Source organism: Heliangelus exortis, chromosome Z, assembly GCF_036169615.1.
Source record: "Heliangelus exortis chromosome Z, bHelExo1.hap1, whole genome shotgun sequence".
Classification (NCBI taxonomy): Eukaryota; Metazoa; Chordata; class Aves; order Apodiformes; family Trochilidae; genus Heliangelus; species Heliangelus exortis.
Window position 1 is genome coordinate 32,036,280 of NC_092454.1, and position 17,675 is coordinate 32,053,954.

The window sequence follows — 17,675 nt, forward strand, 5'->3', positions numbered from 1 at the left end:
ATGAGATCTTCTGTCAGAGGCAGTCTTGGCTCACCTCGTTACTGCTTCCCCATTGTGAATTTTGCTTCATCCATCATGTCTACTATGCAGACATCAGGGTGCAGAGTAGCATCACAAGAAGGAAAGAAACGAAGTTCAGGAACAGGGCATTTGTGGCACCACTGCCCACTTTTCTCCACTAACACTTCCATATACATGATAAACAGGAGGGGAGACAAAATGACAGAAAAGGGAGCATAGCCCAAACAAGTGCAGAGATGTGCTTTGAGAACACCCCAGCATTCTTATTCACAGTTGTGGGACTTTTATTCAATTTCCCACGAAAAGAGATTTTAAATATCTGTTCAGGTAGGGAAAAGGAAAGGAAAAAATGTATTCTGCTTTTGTTCAGAAAGATGTTTTTAACTAATACAATACATAATTTCTTTTTTTTTTTTTTTTTTAACTCACTATGCTCCTCTTTCAACAATCATGGAAAAAAAATTTCAAATCTTTAGAAATGATATTAGGCATTAAAATCCATATTTATAAAGTGGCCTAGGTGGTCTCATTGGCCATAGCACTCAAAACTATTTATCATATACACTAATTTGCATTAGCTATATGCATTAATGTACAGGAAAAAGAACACAAAAACAATTTCTATTTGCTTTCTCTCCTCCTTCAAGTTTGGCTGTTTCACAGCTGACAAATGTAACCTGAACTGATGTCAACTGGCCGTGTATCAGGTCTTGCAACTAAACTCAGTGCTGAGGGTACTGATGTCTGTTGGTATGTAATGTCCTGGTCCACTCCCTGCTGTCTTGTAAATGAGTTGTTTTAATCTGCCATGACTTAGCTTTTACTTAACACGTACCTGGTACCTTTGTAATCTTGCTAGAAATCTTTGCTCACTGGGGATTGTTTTAGTCAGAGGTTTTTACAATGGCAGCGTCCAAGAGCTAATGGTCTGTTAGGGTCTCAGTGTTTACAAGAAACAAGTCGGTGACAACGTTTCACATCCGACATTACTTTTCATTACTGGATTGAGTGCAAGAGTTAAAATCAGATTTCTTTCGAGGAAGCACACGTAAGAGGAAGAATGAATCCTTAGATCTTACATTCACTTCTAAATCTCAGGCCAGCCGGGAATGAAGTCTAGGCTGCCTTTTTAATGCTGTTCCAATCCTAATAGGAGCCAAGTAAAAGCAAAACAGAGTCTGCTTCTCAGTTCCTTTATCTAGCCATAGTAACGCACTGCGGGGCAGCATAGAGGTGCTCTGAGACGTAATGCAGCTGCATCCCTTCCCTCGGATACACTGTTAGAAGAAAAATGAGTTCATGAGGTCCCTTACAACCGACATTCTATGATTCTGTGGTCTATTCTCAGTACTAAATTGAGTTTTATTTGAGCTAAAACTGGGACTTGCCTAGTATACAGTTGCACCATCCTTAATATATTTACACAGTGACTCCAATGGCAGCTTTCTTCATGACCATGAATTTTACTTTTAAAAGCAAGTAGGATATATAATATATATATTATTCATCCTTTTTATTACCTTCTTCCCAAGTAAAATTATTCAACCTCATCTAAAGATGAGTTCGGGGGGAAGACTGCTTCTGTAAAGAAAACAATTAAGTAGTATTTGCCTCTGTTACAGGTAGAGAAATGTCAGACACTTAAGTTCTGGTAAACATTAAAAGATAAAAGGATATGCAGTCAATACGGTGCCTTAAGTCTGCTTCTTGTCATCAAGATATCTGACATCATCCCATGGAAATTAATAATAACAAAGTGTCTGTGGATCTTCATTAATTTTCTAGTAGCAAGTTTGAAGTCTCTGACAGTGTTTGATATCTGCAGCACCAGAACACACTCTGTACTGGATGATTTTAAAAGAGGATCAAAAATCTCTTTCCTGAGCTCATTAAATCGATGCCTGAGAGTGCCTAGAGTGATAGAGTTCTTAAAACCCTGTGCCATAGCAAAATGGAATAATATCCAGGCCAAATTTACAGGCAAATTCCACACATCATCACAGAAGCCTTGCTGGATGGGTCCCCACAGAAGTTCATTTGATGTGAACTTTAAGGTAGTTTCAAACACATGGAAATGCTGAGATAGAGCAGGTGACACCAGCAGCGTTTTTCTTCCTTTGTAACAGAATTACCCCCTGCAGTGCAAGGAGCCGGGCTAATTACACTTCCATGGGAAAGTATCTGTGTATCTAGTGGCTCCAGTGAGTAAATTTCAGTCTGATGCAATTCAAATTGATTGAAAACTATACATTCCTGGAAAAACAGAATTGCAAAAATTCTGCAGGCAGGCAAGTCACAGGAGAATTACCAAAAGGTACTAGTGGACCTTACATATCTTTTTTTTTTTTTATCCGTGTTACAAAGGCAGTATCACTATTGCAATATACTCTCAACAACTTGTATAGATGTTTCAGATGTCATACAAGTAGTGCCAATAAGAAGTCTCATTTAGCAAATAAAACATGGCATCTCTTAAATCTGCTGCTTTACTGACCTTGAGATTGTCCTATAAGAAATATTATTTAAAAAAAATAAGCATGGGTGATGTGATGTATGCCCCATCCAGAATGCACTCAAAGAAAAAGTCCAGTGTAGATAAAAGGCATTCTTGCGTGTAATGTGGTGTTCCAGTCTGTACTTAATACTGATTTTTTTTTCTGTTATTTAAAAAATATGACATCTGCTTCTTTTTCACAATCTAAGGTTCAGCTCATGAGTATAAAAACGGTTTTGGAAACCTCAGTGAAGTTAATTGACCCATTCAGTTGTCCAGTCCTGACAGTTTTTCCCATGTAATTTAATCCAACACTCAGTGTCATATTCAGCACACAGGGCTACAAACCTCTTAGCAGACTTATTTTCCATAGATGCACTTCAGAGGTGTCAAGGCAGTTTAGCAACACTGAAATCAATGAATGTCCAGCAGGGAAACAGGGAGACACTGGCCCTCTGAACACACTTACAGCATCAGCTGCAGGACAGTCCATCAAGGAACCTTCTGCCAGCTGTCTCTGTCTAGAGTTCTAGACCCATTAAAGGACCCAGTTTGATTGTTTTCAAAAGCAGTTCTTAAAAACTTAACAGTTTAAATATTTACAGAAGCATCAAAACTGTTTAACAATCAACTTTCCTGGGAATACCTGAACTGAGCAAGGTCTTACCTATCATCTGCCTCTTTCTGGAATTTTTGAAGCTTGAGGAGGGCTGCTAAAAATGCTGTGACAACTGCTGCTCCTTGACCAGTGAGGACAAGGTCCAGTAGTGACAGCAATCCTTCCTCACAACTTTCAGACTGCTGTTTTACCAGACAAGAAAGAGAAGGATGTGAACAGCATATGCATGATGAATACAGGAGAAATCCATACCAGCAAAATGGTACAATATCCACTATAAAAATTTACCTCTCTGCATATTGCTTTCTCTACCATCAAAGAGAAAAGAGACATAAAATGTTTACTTAATTAACAAGTTCTTGTTTTTGTACAATGTGTTTTCCTTTCAGATCTTCCTTCTTAGCATCAGTTCTAAGAACACACATAGAGCAAAAGAGACATATTGACAAAATACAGACAAAATGTACAAGATTAATTATGTTAGAGCTGATCGCTATTTTTATTTCCAGCTTTTCCACACAACAGCAGCAGCACACAGATAGCACACTGAGGCAGAATTTGATCACTGAAGATAAGTAACACCTCAGACTCTCTAGAGGTTTGTACTTTGTCAGTTATTTTACCGACTTTTCTGTGGTCCCTGCTAATGACATTGGGCAGCTGTTTACAAGAGCTTAGCAAAATATGATGAGTGTTGTCATACATGCAGGTTGCGCTAATCAGCTCTGAGATTTGCGTATGAAGTAAACAGAAGCTGAGTTACACAAACAGCCTAAAAAATTTTCACTACATAAAAGCTTACTTGACATCTGCTCTGCTTTTGAGTGTGAACATGTCTTTCCAGTCACTCGTCACCCTACTGTTTCTTCAGATAAGGGTAGCCCAGCAGAGTATGAGTTCTGTCCAGGATTTCTGGATGCTGGGTATCCATTTATCTTGCATGAGAGGATACTATGAATTCAAAGATGAATTGTTCATTGTGAATACAGTCAGTGTGTAACATACAAGATGTTTCTAATGTGTTTCAGATGATGAGAGTGCGTGCAACTCCTATCATATTTTTGCTGTTCTTTACACAGGGCATCTAATACGCAAAAATGTCGACTCATCTAGAGCATATCAGATTAGAAATACATGTTCTGGTCTAATGAAGCCTGGATAACGAAGTTGCCTCCCATTCCTGAAAGATGTTAGCAAATGTTTAGGAAAGTTATTTCCTATATTAGAACATTAAGTATTTTTTAAAAGCACAAACAAAACAACTCTGATTTACTGTAAATTTTGCTAGAAGTTCTTGGGGAAAAGGGGACATTACTCAAGGTCTGAGACAAATGGCAAGGAAGCAGTTTCATTGCTCTGCAGAACCATAGTAGCTAGGGTCACTGCCATATCAAGACTGGGCATCAATTTGTCTTCATAATACTGTGTTATTTTTTTTGCCCAGCAGACTGTATTTGTTTTTTATTTCCAAAGCAGGCAGAGTTTGATCTAGTTTTCAAAATCCAAGGAATTAACTTTACCTCTGATGTTGGTTTGGTTTTTTTTCCAACACATCTGTCTAGGATCCAAAGCTCTGAGACCACATTACCTTTTTATTATCATACGTGTAGAAGGAAGAGTTGATTTCTGTGGTTTCATATGACATAAGGTGGGAAAACACATTGAAGAAAGTCAATATCTAATGTGTTAAGAAGCTAAACAAGCTGACTAGTATTTGGAAAGAGTTGAAATGAGAAATGTTGCAGCTGCTAGATTTTGCTTAGGATTTTCTGCTGTAAAGCTGACTGTAGAAAAATTAAGTAAATAACTACAGGCAGCATCTAGCTAATGGCTGCTCCTTTTTCTACTTACAGCAAAATTAATTACAACAAAGGAAGGTTAAAATAGTTAGCAATGTAATAAATACTATTTAAGCCAACAGTCACATATGGTGTATTAGCAATGCAGATGGATTTAACAAAAACAGAGATCAGCACATACATCTGTCATCAACCAAACCTATAAAATATTTTCCTTAGAAAATTAAATGTAATGATATAAGTGCTCATCTGTAATAGAGTTGTGACAACTCCAAAATGGTAAAACTAGTGCTGGTTTAATGCATTTCGTCAGCTAATGTTAACTAAACAGATAATTCCTATGACAATTGCCTTGAAGAAAACAGATTTTGTGGTAGGTCATAATGAAGCACACAGATTAACAACTCCAAAGTACCAGATCTTTCTGCAAGTCATCCTGTAATGCAAAACCAAGTGTGATTTCTCACACCATTTCAGCCTCCATTACATCTGAGACAGTAGTGTGTAATTTTTCAAACTTCACAAGAGGAATATTAAAATGGATTATACTAGCACACACTTTAAAGAAAATTCCTAACACTTGCCAAGTCATGCTCTCTGAGGTATCTGCCAGTGTGGGAGGGATGCATGATCTCAAGGGGACCTGTGTTTCATGGTCATCTCAGGCAGGGGGCTGCAAAGCTCATTAAATGATCTTATCTCACTGCTGGTTCTGTTGAAAATAGCTGTGATATGATGAAGGATTTATGTTACCCTCACTTCAAATAAAAAGTACTGAGGGTTGCATATCATTACTGCCCTGTGACACTGAAGAAGCCAGGTCTGCAGTGGTACTATTCCTCATTTGTTTGTGTCACACAGAGGATTTATTTGCAGGAAGAGTCTGACTCCAAAGGTAAGTAAGTATTTGTTTTTTGCAGCAAGTTTTTCATAATAAATATATTTATTCTCTAGCTTTAAGTATCACAAAAGTAAATTCTAAGAAAGATGAGAGTGTGAGGAAAATGCCAGGGAAGAGTGCCCAATTTAGCAGCATTCTAAGGAAGCTGAGTAGCATTGATATGGGAAAAATATTTACAGGCAATTTCCATGCCACTATCCTGGATAAAACACCAGGAGATGTGTCTGTAGCTTCTCAATTGATAGGCTAAATGGTAGCCAAGGTCACAGACATATTCCTCTCAGAAAGGTTTTTTTGACAGCGATCTGCTGCTGAGAAGCTTTTTAATTTATTGGTAGATACATTTAAATTAATCAGGATCAGCTTCTCCTGCATATTTTGTCAGAACTGGATGAGCTAATAAAGAACATGAGCCCTGAACTGGAACTTCTTCGATCCTAGACCATCAAGATTTCCTCTACTTAAAAAAAATAAAATAAAAAAATAATAAAAAAAAAAAGTTCATGATTTTTTACTAGTAAATATTAATTTATGCTATATACTTGATCTTATGAATTTGGAAGTTCATAGGAGTAAGCTTCAAATGTATCAGGCAGTGGGGAAAAATCTAGTGATTGTAAACACTACTTGACCCCAGAAGGGAATTACATCTGCTTTAAATATGCCTTAGATGCTGACGCCCTAGAAGCCAGTAAGAGCTGAAGCAACCTATGGAAATCACAGGAAAGGCTTTTGGATGTTCTGTATTGTATGATGCTTATGAATGCCTGTTTGCTTGATGCTGTGTGATTGCCATCACACTCCTGTTTGTGTGTGCCAGTGGGATGAATATGTGGGAATGGGAACAACGATGGCCACCACAGAGAGCCCTATGCAGGGAGTGGGAGAAGCCTGGGAGCAGAGGAGTGGTGAAAGGATGCTCCAGCAAAGGTTTGATGAGATCAGCATGAGCAGTTGAGGAGAAAGGCAGCTCCAGCAAGAAGTGGGAAGAGATTTTCTAGAGGAAATAAGAGATGTGGGAAAACCATGTCTGGGAAAATATTAAAAAAAAAAAAGGTGTTTGAAAGCAAGGCTGCAAGGCAGGCAAATTAGGTTGGAAGGATAGCATGGGAGGTGAAGAGGGCAGAAGAAGAAGATCAACAGACATAAAGGCAAAGAAGCAAAAAACAAAAGGACCCATGGAAGCCCTTGGCTGTTAACTGAAGGAGAAGTCAATGAGAACAGCAGAGCGGAAGAGAGCAAGTAGCTAAACAAAGAAATGGGCACAGGGGCAGAGCTAGGATAGTAGCAATTGAATGGGTGACCTGGAAGGAAAAAAATAACCTATTAGTTCCTCAATTGTTTTGCCCATAAGTTTTTAAGAATTTTAACCCTCAGCTGGAGGACTCCTGAGCTCTCTGGTACAGAAAAGCAAGGCAGAGAATTAGTTCCCTCCAGTTCAATAATTCAGTCATTCATGTGTCTGGTATCCAGGGAAGGGTGAGGGCACAAAAAGAGAACTGAGACCTAGCAGATGATGAGGACAGAAGAAAACAGTGTGTGGCATTCAAAGGTATTGATATCAACACAGTGTGAGATGCTAAAAGCACATACCTGCCATGAACCTTGCCTTAAGATGTTTCTTTTGTCATAAAAATACCATATGAAAATATACTCTGTAACAGGTCAAACAAAAGAATAGCTGTTCTCCAGATCACAGAAACAGTCTCATATCTATTATCTTTTCACAGAAAAGCAATGATGGACCAAGGAAATTAGGAACAAGGATGATGGTTAAACAGAGACTGCTGCATAATGCCTGTGTGCAAACATTTTAACTTGCATGTTAAAATTGCTTAAGTTTCACATTAGTATTGATTTGCTAGATGCACACCTGTAACTTATGCGCATGGGTAACTCCTAGTAGTATTGCTTAGTCACATGTCAGCGTGCTTTTAATTTTTGTACACAGAAAATTCCTATTGCACAGAAAAGTCCAATCAATTTGGCATGTGTACCCAGAGAAAAACCTCTTGATTGAGACAGTAAAAGCATGCACTTCATATTCTGCCAAACTAGGAAATACTGCTGGAAAAATAAATCACTTCTCTGAAATTTCTTCATTCATTGCAAACTCCAGATGTTACTATTTACAAAAGAAAAGCACTGATTGTCAGTCTCTAATGCCAAAGTGCAAATGAAAAGAGAACAATAGTATACAACCAAAGCCATGCAACTTTGCTGATGAGATATAAGTTTTTGAAAGAGACTAGCACAGTGTTAAGCACCAGATGACCCTATTATCCTTGCCCCATCCCCAGGCTGATGCTGGGGATGCAGCTCTGTAAATGGGCATCAGTGAGGCAGACAAAGCACTGTGAGGAACCTCCCCCCATGTCACTGACCAGATACACCAAGGCTCAGGCTGTTAATTAGAGAGTCAGTTCTATGCACCTTGCCATATGTACCCTTACCAGAAGGGTACAGGGTTTAAACTAAAGTACTTCCTTCTGCCCCCAAAGAATCTTACCCAGAGCCTGAAGACCTAAGTTAGACACAAAAATGGTATGCTTCCTCAGAAGGGATCCTAAAGCAAACTTCAATTTTAGACAATTTCAATTTTTAGCCAGCTGCAGAGGAAGAAGATGAATGAAGGATAAAAGATTCAAGAAAAAATATGGACATCATGGCTACAATTACCAGTCCATTATAAGAGAGCTTAATAAAATGTTGGATTAGTTCTAGGAAGGTGCGTAACACTGAAAACTCCAACCAATTGCCCTGTGCAAGAAGTACAAGAAAGGGAAAAAGATTTCCTGACTCATGTAAATACTTTGCAAACTTCAAAAAACTTGTAAAGGAACAATTTGTGTTTTACTACAGGGAAAAAAAGTCCACACTTTTCTTTACATACCATTTTCTAGCTAAGAAACATGTGACTTCTAATTCTCTCTATGAAACAGAGTTTCTTGTGGAGGTAATTATTTCTCAGAGAACCAGTGAGTTCTGGCCTCAAACTATTGATTATTTTTTTTTCTACTTACAAAAAAGGCAAGATGTTGCATTAAATTGGCTTGATGTTCCTCTTTTTTTTCTACCAACAGAATATTTACCTTCCAGATAACAATGCTAGTGTAACTGCTTCTCTGCCTTTGTAGGATTTCCTTTAGGAGTCTGGACCAAAATAATATCAGCATGCTATAAAATTAATAAGTCTAGAAATAAAAAATCACCTTCATATGGTGTAGGATAAAGCCTTCCTAGAATTTATCCAGCTATTCTTTACATTTAAGAGCAGCAACATTTGTTCACTAGCTTGCAACAAGGGTTCTGTCAAAGATGATTGCCAGAAGAGGCTGTTATTATTGTCCTCTTGAAGGATTGTCACTCAAGGCTTAAATAAAGCTTCATTTAGGTCTACCTGTTACAGTGCAGTTTTAGTCAGACCTAACTGAAAGATCTATAAAAGTGCTACTACCACTGCATATGTGCTTTAGCAGTAGATTTTTGCCCATCTGTTGTATCAACACCTGGTTATTATTTGTTCAGGAGTTGGCTCTGGAGTCTGCTTCCATTATATCTTTTCCATTCTTCTCTTTCCCTGGTAAAGGAAGTTTCTTTTCCTAATTACTTTGAATAAGGTCTCAAGGTATGAAAATAAACTGTATTATTAGGTTTCATTGTTACTATTATTATAAATAAACTGGCATTTATGAGGTGATAATTGTCATTGCAAAGGCAGTATACATACTTAAATCCTGTTGCGTTCATCTGAAAAAGCTGAAGCAAATAAAAAAAAATAAGAGAAGGTTTTTGCACATAAACTTTGCTTTAGGGCAAGTGAAATTCTGACAGACTAGGTTTGATACCCATGATTGCCTGACAGTTTATGGCAATGCTTTTGAAATGGGTGGTAGGACAGAGGTGAATTCAAATGCCCATGCACAGGATGTATGAAGGCAAAATAATACAGGTGGATTACTTTATCAGACTTATTATACAGTTCCTAAAATCTCTATGAAAATATGCTCAAATAGAGATTTGAAATAAAAGGTAGTTTAGTAGGATGATTCTACAGTTCATAGAAGCAAACGCTAGTGCATTGACACAATGGGTTTTTATCAAGGATGTACAGGTATCAGTAAAATAGTAATGTAGAAATTATGAGTTGCTTTGATGAATATTTGAGTGTTTTCTATATTAGAGAGAAAGAAAATAAAGATGATTAGGAGACTGAGTAAGAGAAAATTCAAAACTGAGGTATCTGTGTGTTCACACAAAACAGAAGGTTAGAGAAGATGGACAGGCTTTGATGATGCTCTTAGTGTTCCTGAAAAAGCACACAAAAAGTAAACATCATAACAGACAGTGTAAAACACTAATTCCTGCTCTACAGCCCCCAAAACACCCCACCCATACATAGTTCGTACAGGGTTCTAACATTCTTCTGAATACTGCCAGCACCAGATAGCAGATAAATAGCAATGAAAAGTAAATTTGAACTGGGTTTAAAACTTTTTCCTTGGGATTTCCTCTTTCAGGTGTGGGGTGTTTGGGAGACATAACTATAAAATTCACTCAAGTCAGCACCAAGAATAAAAGTAACCAAGTGAGGAGTCAAAGAATTTGAAACACTTAAAGGATACATGTATTCTGAGAGCATAGATTTGGCCTCAGTTAGACCTGGAGGGCAGTGTGTTCCACAATTTTGCCTTATTCAGGAGATATATTCACTCTCAAATATTCAGAAAAGAGACATCCACAGTATATTAAACAGGAATTCATCAACATTTTGAAGAATGATGTTACTATGCTTTGGGATCATTTCTGATTATAGAAACCAAGAGACATAACTTCCTGGTAGTTCATTTTGGAACCACAGAGATGTCTGTGAATTTTGCTTGCAGCTCTTCAGAAGTAATGTTATTCTCAGAGATTAACTCCTGGAATGGAGAGTTTGATCCAGATGTCTGTTACTGTATCTTTTTCATAAATTTCTACATTGGTCTTAGTAAACAAAAATTTAAAAATAGTAGTAACTTCTATGTGGGACAAGAGATTTGAATTGGCATTGATATATATGTGATTATTTCTAGAATACATGTATTATATGAAAACACTCATATTTAGAGAACTCTTGATCTGCAATTGGTAATCCCCCAGCACATCTGGGAGTGTTCAGCTGTACTTGCAATTCATGTTAAAGACTGGTGCCAACATTCATGGATCCAGATATAATTTGCTCAGAACCTGAAAAAATGCTCAGTGAATTTATTCTGAAAAAGTCACACTCAAATACAGTCCTTCTATAATTTGGAAACCAGGAGGTGATATTTGGAGGTTTTACCGTGAGATTTTACATAAGAACACAGAGGAGTCATACAGAAATCTCAGCAAGGGATCTCTTTACAAGGGCTGCTTTTGTTCTCTGCATATAACATCCTCATAATGCATCTCACAGCTTTCCACAAAACATCCAAATATCTAAATCAAATTATATAAAGATTATCAATTCCCAGTTTTGCTTTTCTTATGATGCCTAGCAGGGGAATGGCAGCAGTTTCTTCAAGCTTTTCCAAGCTAGCCTGGAGGGCCTTGTTTACCAGCTCTCTATGGCTCTGATTAAAATAAATTACAAGTAATTGCCCTGAATTCAAACAATGCAACCCTAAATACTTGTTAAAAAAATTAAATGTTCCGGCAAATATTATAATGGCATATTCATGCAAAACCACAGAGCAATTTGGAAGGCAGCATGGATTTATTAAGTCCATAATGAAGTCTTAAAAGAATGATTTTCTATCTGTAAGGTGGGATATAGGGGCTTGGCTGTTAGTGCATGAAGAGTCATCCTGAAACAGATATTCTGTTCCTAGGACAGGATTCTCTACAAAAATTATTTTTAAAATGACATTAAATGAAAAGAGAAGTACAGAATGGACACAGACGTGTAAATATGTTCTGAGAATTTGCTCTGTATTGAAAATTGCAGAAGAGGGAGAAGTACCAATAAGCAAGGTGGCTTTTGGAAGTTAGCATCTTATAAACTTGTGTACATTCTTTTATATTATGATTTTCTCCATTCACATTAAAACAGAAGTGTTGCAGAGATTAACAGCAAACAACCCAAGCTCATTTTCTTCATTGTTTTAATTTTAATCTACAATAGTAATTTTATCATTTTACAGACATTAAAATAATGAAGAAAAATCCTGATAGATCTGGAAATTTTTATATTTTCTTTCCATTAACAAGTACAGTAAAAGCTACTTTAATCTTTAAGGTAGAGAATACAACTGAATTGTCCTGAATTGTTAGCTTAAAGGTCACAGGCAAATGGAGGTGAGAGATATTTGAGGTGAACATGTAAGAATTCAAATCACTGCAAGGAGCATATCAAGTGTCAGAGCTTAGAACGAAAAGCTCAGACAGTGTCTGACACCCACTGTTATCCTGATCCTACAAAAAAAAAAAAAAAGAAAAAAAGACCATGCAGCCCTAACATTGTGAAAATTCAAAACAGCAGGAGTGTGCTTTAGCCATTAAAACAGATGAGGAACCAATAACTTGTCATATGGTTGTTTTGAATTTCTTCTTTAGAGAAAATGAATAGCCAATATATACGTCATGAAGTACGAGGATGTGAAACCAGTGACTTGAGGAACTTCTGGGAAAAGACTATTGAACAACAAACTCGATACCTGCAAATTGAAAAAGAACGTCAGCAAAGAAGTGCTCTAAAAAAGTGAGTAGTTTGTGTCTGGAAGAGTTACTTGAGTTTGCATTGTGATTATTTTTGAAGAACAGTGATACCCATATTTAAATAATGCAATAAAGGCTGGAAGTATTTTTCCTGGATTTTTAGAAAATAATTAGAACTTCCCAAGTGGGCATGCTGATGTCTCTAAGCTATGGCTTCACAGAATAAGAGGATAATTCAGTCTTGCTGAGTCCACACTGCAGATCTTTCTGAAGTTATCAGGACAACAGCTTGTCTTGAACATCAAGGCTTCATAGCAGAGCTAACACAAATGTATACCTGGACCACCTTCTTTCTCTGAAGCCTTGTTTTCATAACAATATTGTTTTAATTAATTACAGTGGCTTAATTTGCACAAGGTAAATCCATAATAAAGCAGACAGGCCACATGTATGACTTGAGCAAGGCAACCATCGTCCATAGCTCTATTTATCTGAATCAGTCATATTTACCTTAATAGCCACAATGAGAATGACCAGCCTGCAGCAATATCAGTACAGTTTTACTTCACATGAAGTCTCCTTAAGCTGAAGGCACATGCAGAGATGGCTATTTTGGCTTGAGATCATTCAACGGGAAAGCACTTTTCCAAAATCTCTCCCACAGCTCCCTTTGAATAGATGCTTGAAAAAAAACACAAGCAAGTATGGCCTTGCATTAATAACCCTGGATAAAGAAACACTGGAATTAATTTCTACCGTGTTTTATCCATTTGTAACTAGCCCAATTTCAGAATGTCAAATTCTTAGCTGTGAAATTCCTGTCTTTCCTATTTGAGACAGTTTCTGTGATACCCAGATGCTACCAAAAAGAAAACAAAACCTATCACACAAGGCTGTCTGCTATGAGTCTAACAGAAGTTTCAACATGCACAATGTTTCCAAGACAAATAGTGCTGAAGAACCTCTCTGCCGTACTTTTTAAAATTCATTTCGGAAGGAGGGGAGAAGTGGGAAAGGGGGATGGGTGAGGGGGCGGTGCTGGGGAAAGTTTTGGTAATGCTACCCAGCAGGTGGCAGCAGGCAATTTTCAGTGAGGATGACAAGTCGCTCAGGCAGCCAAGGCACTTGAGAGAGGTCACGCTGGAGACGAAAGACAAAAATTAGGTGACTCCACACCAGGATTTAAGAGCCCTGACATGCCCTCCAGCAAAGCACACTGTAGGAGCAGGGTAGTTTGCATGACAACTGAGAAAATGCACCAAAGTATAGTGCTGGTAGGAAACGTGAAGGGTATAAAAATATTTCCTGTAAAGGTAAGAGGACAAGCTGATCAATGTTTCTGTCCTTAGGCTCAGAAATGAATGGATGGAGAGGCTGGAAAAACGGATAAAGATGTTGAGGACCCAATCCGAAGACTCATCTAGCTGAAGATCACACACTTATTACGTGTTTGGGGGAAAAAGAAAATTCTTTTGTAGGAAAGCATGATGGTGTGACACAAAAGCTTAAGTCATTTTTACTTGGTGGCTTAAATGAGCTATAATTAATTAACTGTCATTGTTAGAAGTTTTATATGTAAAATGTCTATTGCTGCTTTTAAAATTATGCACCCATCCCTTCTTTTGATAAATGGAGATTGAAGTACTCTGAAGCCTTCAAGACTAATAAATCATGGTTCACTGAGCTGTAGATGCTTGGAAGAAGAGCTTACTTACACGGCTGGTGCTCAGCAAAACTGTTTCCTCAACATTTTAGGTTTCTGTATAGACTGCAATCTAATGAAGGTATTTTCTTTCAAAATTGTTCAATGAATACCTGATATCTTTTAAATTATTTTTTAAAACACAGCAGAGCCCAACTCAGACTAAGAGAGGACATACACAAACAATACCACCATATCCCAGATCACTAGTAGAGCCAGACTTGGTGGGAGATAGATATCCTAAATGCCACACTAAGAAGTTTGTGAAGCTGTTAGTACATATCTTGAGAAACAGGCTCTGTGAGACACCTTAGTATGAGCTGCTTAATTAGTTAACCCACATTATCTAGCTCAAGACACTGACAGCAAAGGCAGCCTTTTAGGCTGCTTCTGACAGCTGACCTGGCTTCTCTAGAGATGGACTGGTATCTTCGTTTCAGAGAGAAGCTTGATCCATTTTAACAGCTATTTGTCATCATGAGTGATGAGTACACTTTTTCTTCTAACACTTCTTTCAATGAAGACACAATATATTCTCCTTAATATCCAGTACCTTCATAAACAGGGCAGGTTTCCACTACAACATTTCCCATTAGTCAAAAATGTTTCTAGTTCCCTTCCTAATGCTTCATGAAAATGTGGCATTTCCTCTAACAATATCAAAGCATTTCAGTGGGCTGGTATAACTGCTTCCTTTTTATGGTGAGTGCTTTGTTGTCACCAGAATGCTTGGGATAATGTACTGCAAAACAGGTTGCTCTGAGCATGCTAAAAATCTCTTCCCTCCATTAGTTAAACTCTTAATCCCTTTTGAAGACCGTTTCAATACTTCTGTGGTAATCCATATTGTTTCAAAAAAAAAAAAAAATTTGAACTGCCAGTGGAGTGAGAAGAGAAAAGCAGAAGTCTGTTTTAAAATACTTAGAATGTCTCTTCTTATCAAGAAAAACAAAATTGTGAAATTCCATTTTTTTTCTCTTTGTCTATCACCTTTTAAATTCACTATTATGTGTCCCAAGGTCAAATTAAATATATTATGGGAATTTGAACATATAGATAATGTTTGGGGAGCCAGAGAAATGCATGAAGGCAGATAAAAAGGGCCTTGGAACATGTACTCAGAAATAAAGACATCAGCAGGTATTTCACCAAACTTGAGATCAGAATTTGCCACCCTCCTAAAAAAAGGTGTCCAAGTGATGTTCTTCTGTTGAGTCTTTTTTTAAAGGATTTTTAAAGTAATATCAACTCCGAATATACAGGGTAACAGTATAATTAAAATATAGCTGTGCTTCAATAAACAATAGCCAGGTAGGCCCTCAACTTAATACTGGATTTTAGGAAAAATCAGATTACTTTGAAAACGTCACTTCACACACTTCAGTTGTCAGCTGTCTGTGCCTTATGCTTACTGAACTCAGTTCCATAGTTATACCATTCTTGCTGAAATTAGAGCTTGGACTGAGCTAAGAGAAATTTTTCATCCCTTTCTTTGTTGTGTAAATTGCTGCACAAGGTAAAAAACAGAGGGAATTAGGTTTGGCATATTTAAAAATTAAAGGAATACCCCTGAATAAGCTTTTCTTTGCATCTCACATAGCTGAGATACTTTCTTGTCATAAAGGAATTGAGAATGAGGAAAATCCATGGAGACCCAGAAATAGATGTGTCAGGAAACGACTGCCATCTGAGACCTTCATTGTACATTTCATATGGTTTAATACAAGAATGCTTTGGAATATGTCCCTATCAAGCTAGAACACATCCAAATAATCTCTTTAAAATGATAAAAAGAAACTTTTTTTTTTTTTTTTTCTTTTTCACAGACTGGATCTATTCCAGACCAAGGTCAAGAGGAGTTCTGAAAATGCATTTCTAGAATTAAGCTACTTTTCATCTGAGATTTCCAATTTCACCCTTAGTGTCCAGATGAATTATTTCAAACTCAGGTTCCACAGCATTAGTTTCAGGACCTTGGGCCTTTATTTATCTAAATGCTAGCAATCTGTTTTGATAAAAATGCTACCATTTGTTTAGGGGTAACCTACCTAGGTGTTTTGTAAATTACCACCAAAAAGAGAATACTTGTGCAGAGAAATATATATGATCTAGAGTAAATCAGCAAAAATAAATAATGAAAAATGGTAGTCTTTGTTCTAGAAGATACCAGGCCTGCTGGCAAGTAAAGGGATTCACCTGTCCAAGAATGGGGAAAGGATCCTGGGGCAAGAGTAATCAAGGCCCATTGATAGAGCTTTAAACTAGATTTTAAGAGGGAAGGAGATAAAACTAGACCTCCTAGGAATAACTCCAGGGGAAGCATCCCAGTGTTTCTAGGATGCTGTGGTAGCAAAGACTCTCACTCAGCCATCTCAGCTGAAATGGGTTATAGAGAAACAATGGCAAACAAAGAGGTAAGGGTTGTTGATGACTTAGAAATCATAGGAACACCTACCTGATAAGGTTTGGGTAGGAATTAGGGCCCGTGCACAAAAAGGTATTGGTATCATAAGCCTATCTGAAGTGCATCTGTACCAATGCAAGCAGAATGGTCAACAAAGGAGGAGATGGAATCCATGATGCAACAGGAAAACTGTGGCATGGTGGCTATCACAGAGATGTGGTGGGATGCCTTACATGACTGTCATGCCACCATTGATGGCTACAAGCAGCTCTTCAAGAGGGATCATCAAGGAAAGAGAGGCAGTGAGATGGCCTTGTAAATTAAGAATTGTTATGAATGTATAGAACTTTAGTGTAGTGGTGACAGGGTTGAGAGTGTTTGGGTCAGGATTAGGGGCAAGGCCAACAAGGCTGATATTGCTGTGGGGGTCTGCTATAGATTTTCCAGTGAGGGCAGTGATGTGAACTGAGTGTTTTGTAAACACTTTGGTGAAATCTCACACATGTTTGCTCTTGTTCTCATGGGTGACTTCAACTTCCCTGATGCTTGGTGGAATCAAAATACAGCAGAGAGGGAACAGCCCTGGAGGTTCCCAGATTGTGTCAAAGATAATTTCCTGATTCAGCTGGTGAGTGAACTAACAAGGGAATGTGCCCTGCTGGACCTGATATTTGTGAACAAGGAAGGGCCAGTAGGAGATGTGATGGCTAGGGGCTGCATCAGCAACCACAAAATTATAGATTTCTCTATTCTTATAGATACTGTGAGCTGGGGTATCTATAAGATATGCTGCCCTACGCTTCCAAAGGTCAAACTTTAACTTGTTTAGCAAACTGTCAGAATCCCTTTGAAATAATTTCCTAAGTGTATAGGAGTCCAGGAATTTTGGACTCTCTTCAAGAGGGAAGTCTTGAAGGCAAGAAGCAGGCCATCCCCATGTGCTGTAAAGCAAGTCATTAGCATAGAAGACCAGCCTAGCTGAACAGGGAGCTTTGGCTGGCACTCCACTAGAAAAAAAAAAGAATTTATGGCTTCTGAAAGAAGGGGCAGGCCA

At 37.8% G+C, this 17,675-nt stretch overlaps 1 protein-coding gene and 1 long non-coding RNA gene across 2 annotated transcripts; one reads left to right on the forward strand and one right to left on the reverse strand.

The window, feature by feature from the left end:
• Positions 1-11,768: 11,768 nt before the first annotated feature.
• On the reverse strand, positions 11,769-13,192 carry LOC139790060 (uncharacterized). The gene is made up of 2 exons (XR_011723361.1): positions 13,026-13,192; positions 11,769-12,514 (listed from the first exon to the last, which is right to left on the reverse strand). It is a non-coding gene; the product is annotated as an uncharacterized lncRNA (long non-coding RNA).
• On the forward strand, positions 12,419-14,563 carry LOC139790059 (protein FAM240B-like). Its single transcript, XM_071731305.1, has 2 exons — positions 12,419-12,558; positions 13,865-14,563. The coding sequence occupies exons 1-2, from the start codon at positions 12,419-12,421 to the stop codon at positions 13,941-13,943; spliced, it is 219 nt and encodes a 72-aa protein (XP_071587406.1). The 3' UTR covers positions 13,944-14,563.
• Positions 14,564-17,675: the final 3,112 nt, after the last annotated feature.

Bases quoted from the DNA above. Each gene is read 5' to 3' on its own strand.
- LOC139790059 (XM_071731305.1), top strand. From the start codon at position 12,419: ATGAATAGCCAATATATACGTCATGAAGTACGAGGATGTGAAACCAGT. The intron at 12,559-13,864 runs GTGAGTAGTTTG...TTCTGTCCTTAG, and splicing joins CAAAGAAGTGCTCTAAAAAA to GCTCAGAAATGAATGGATGG.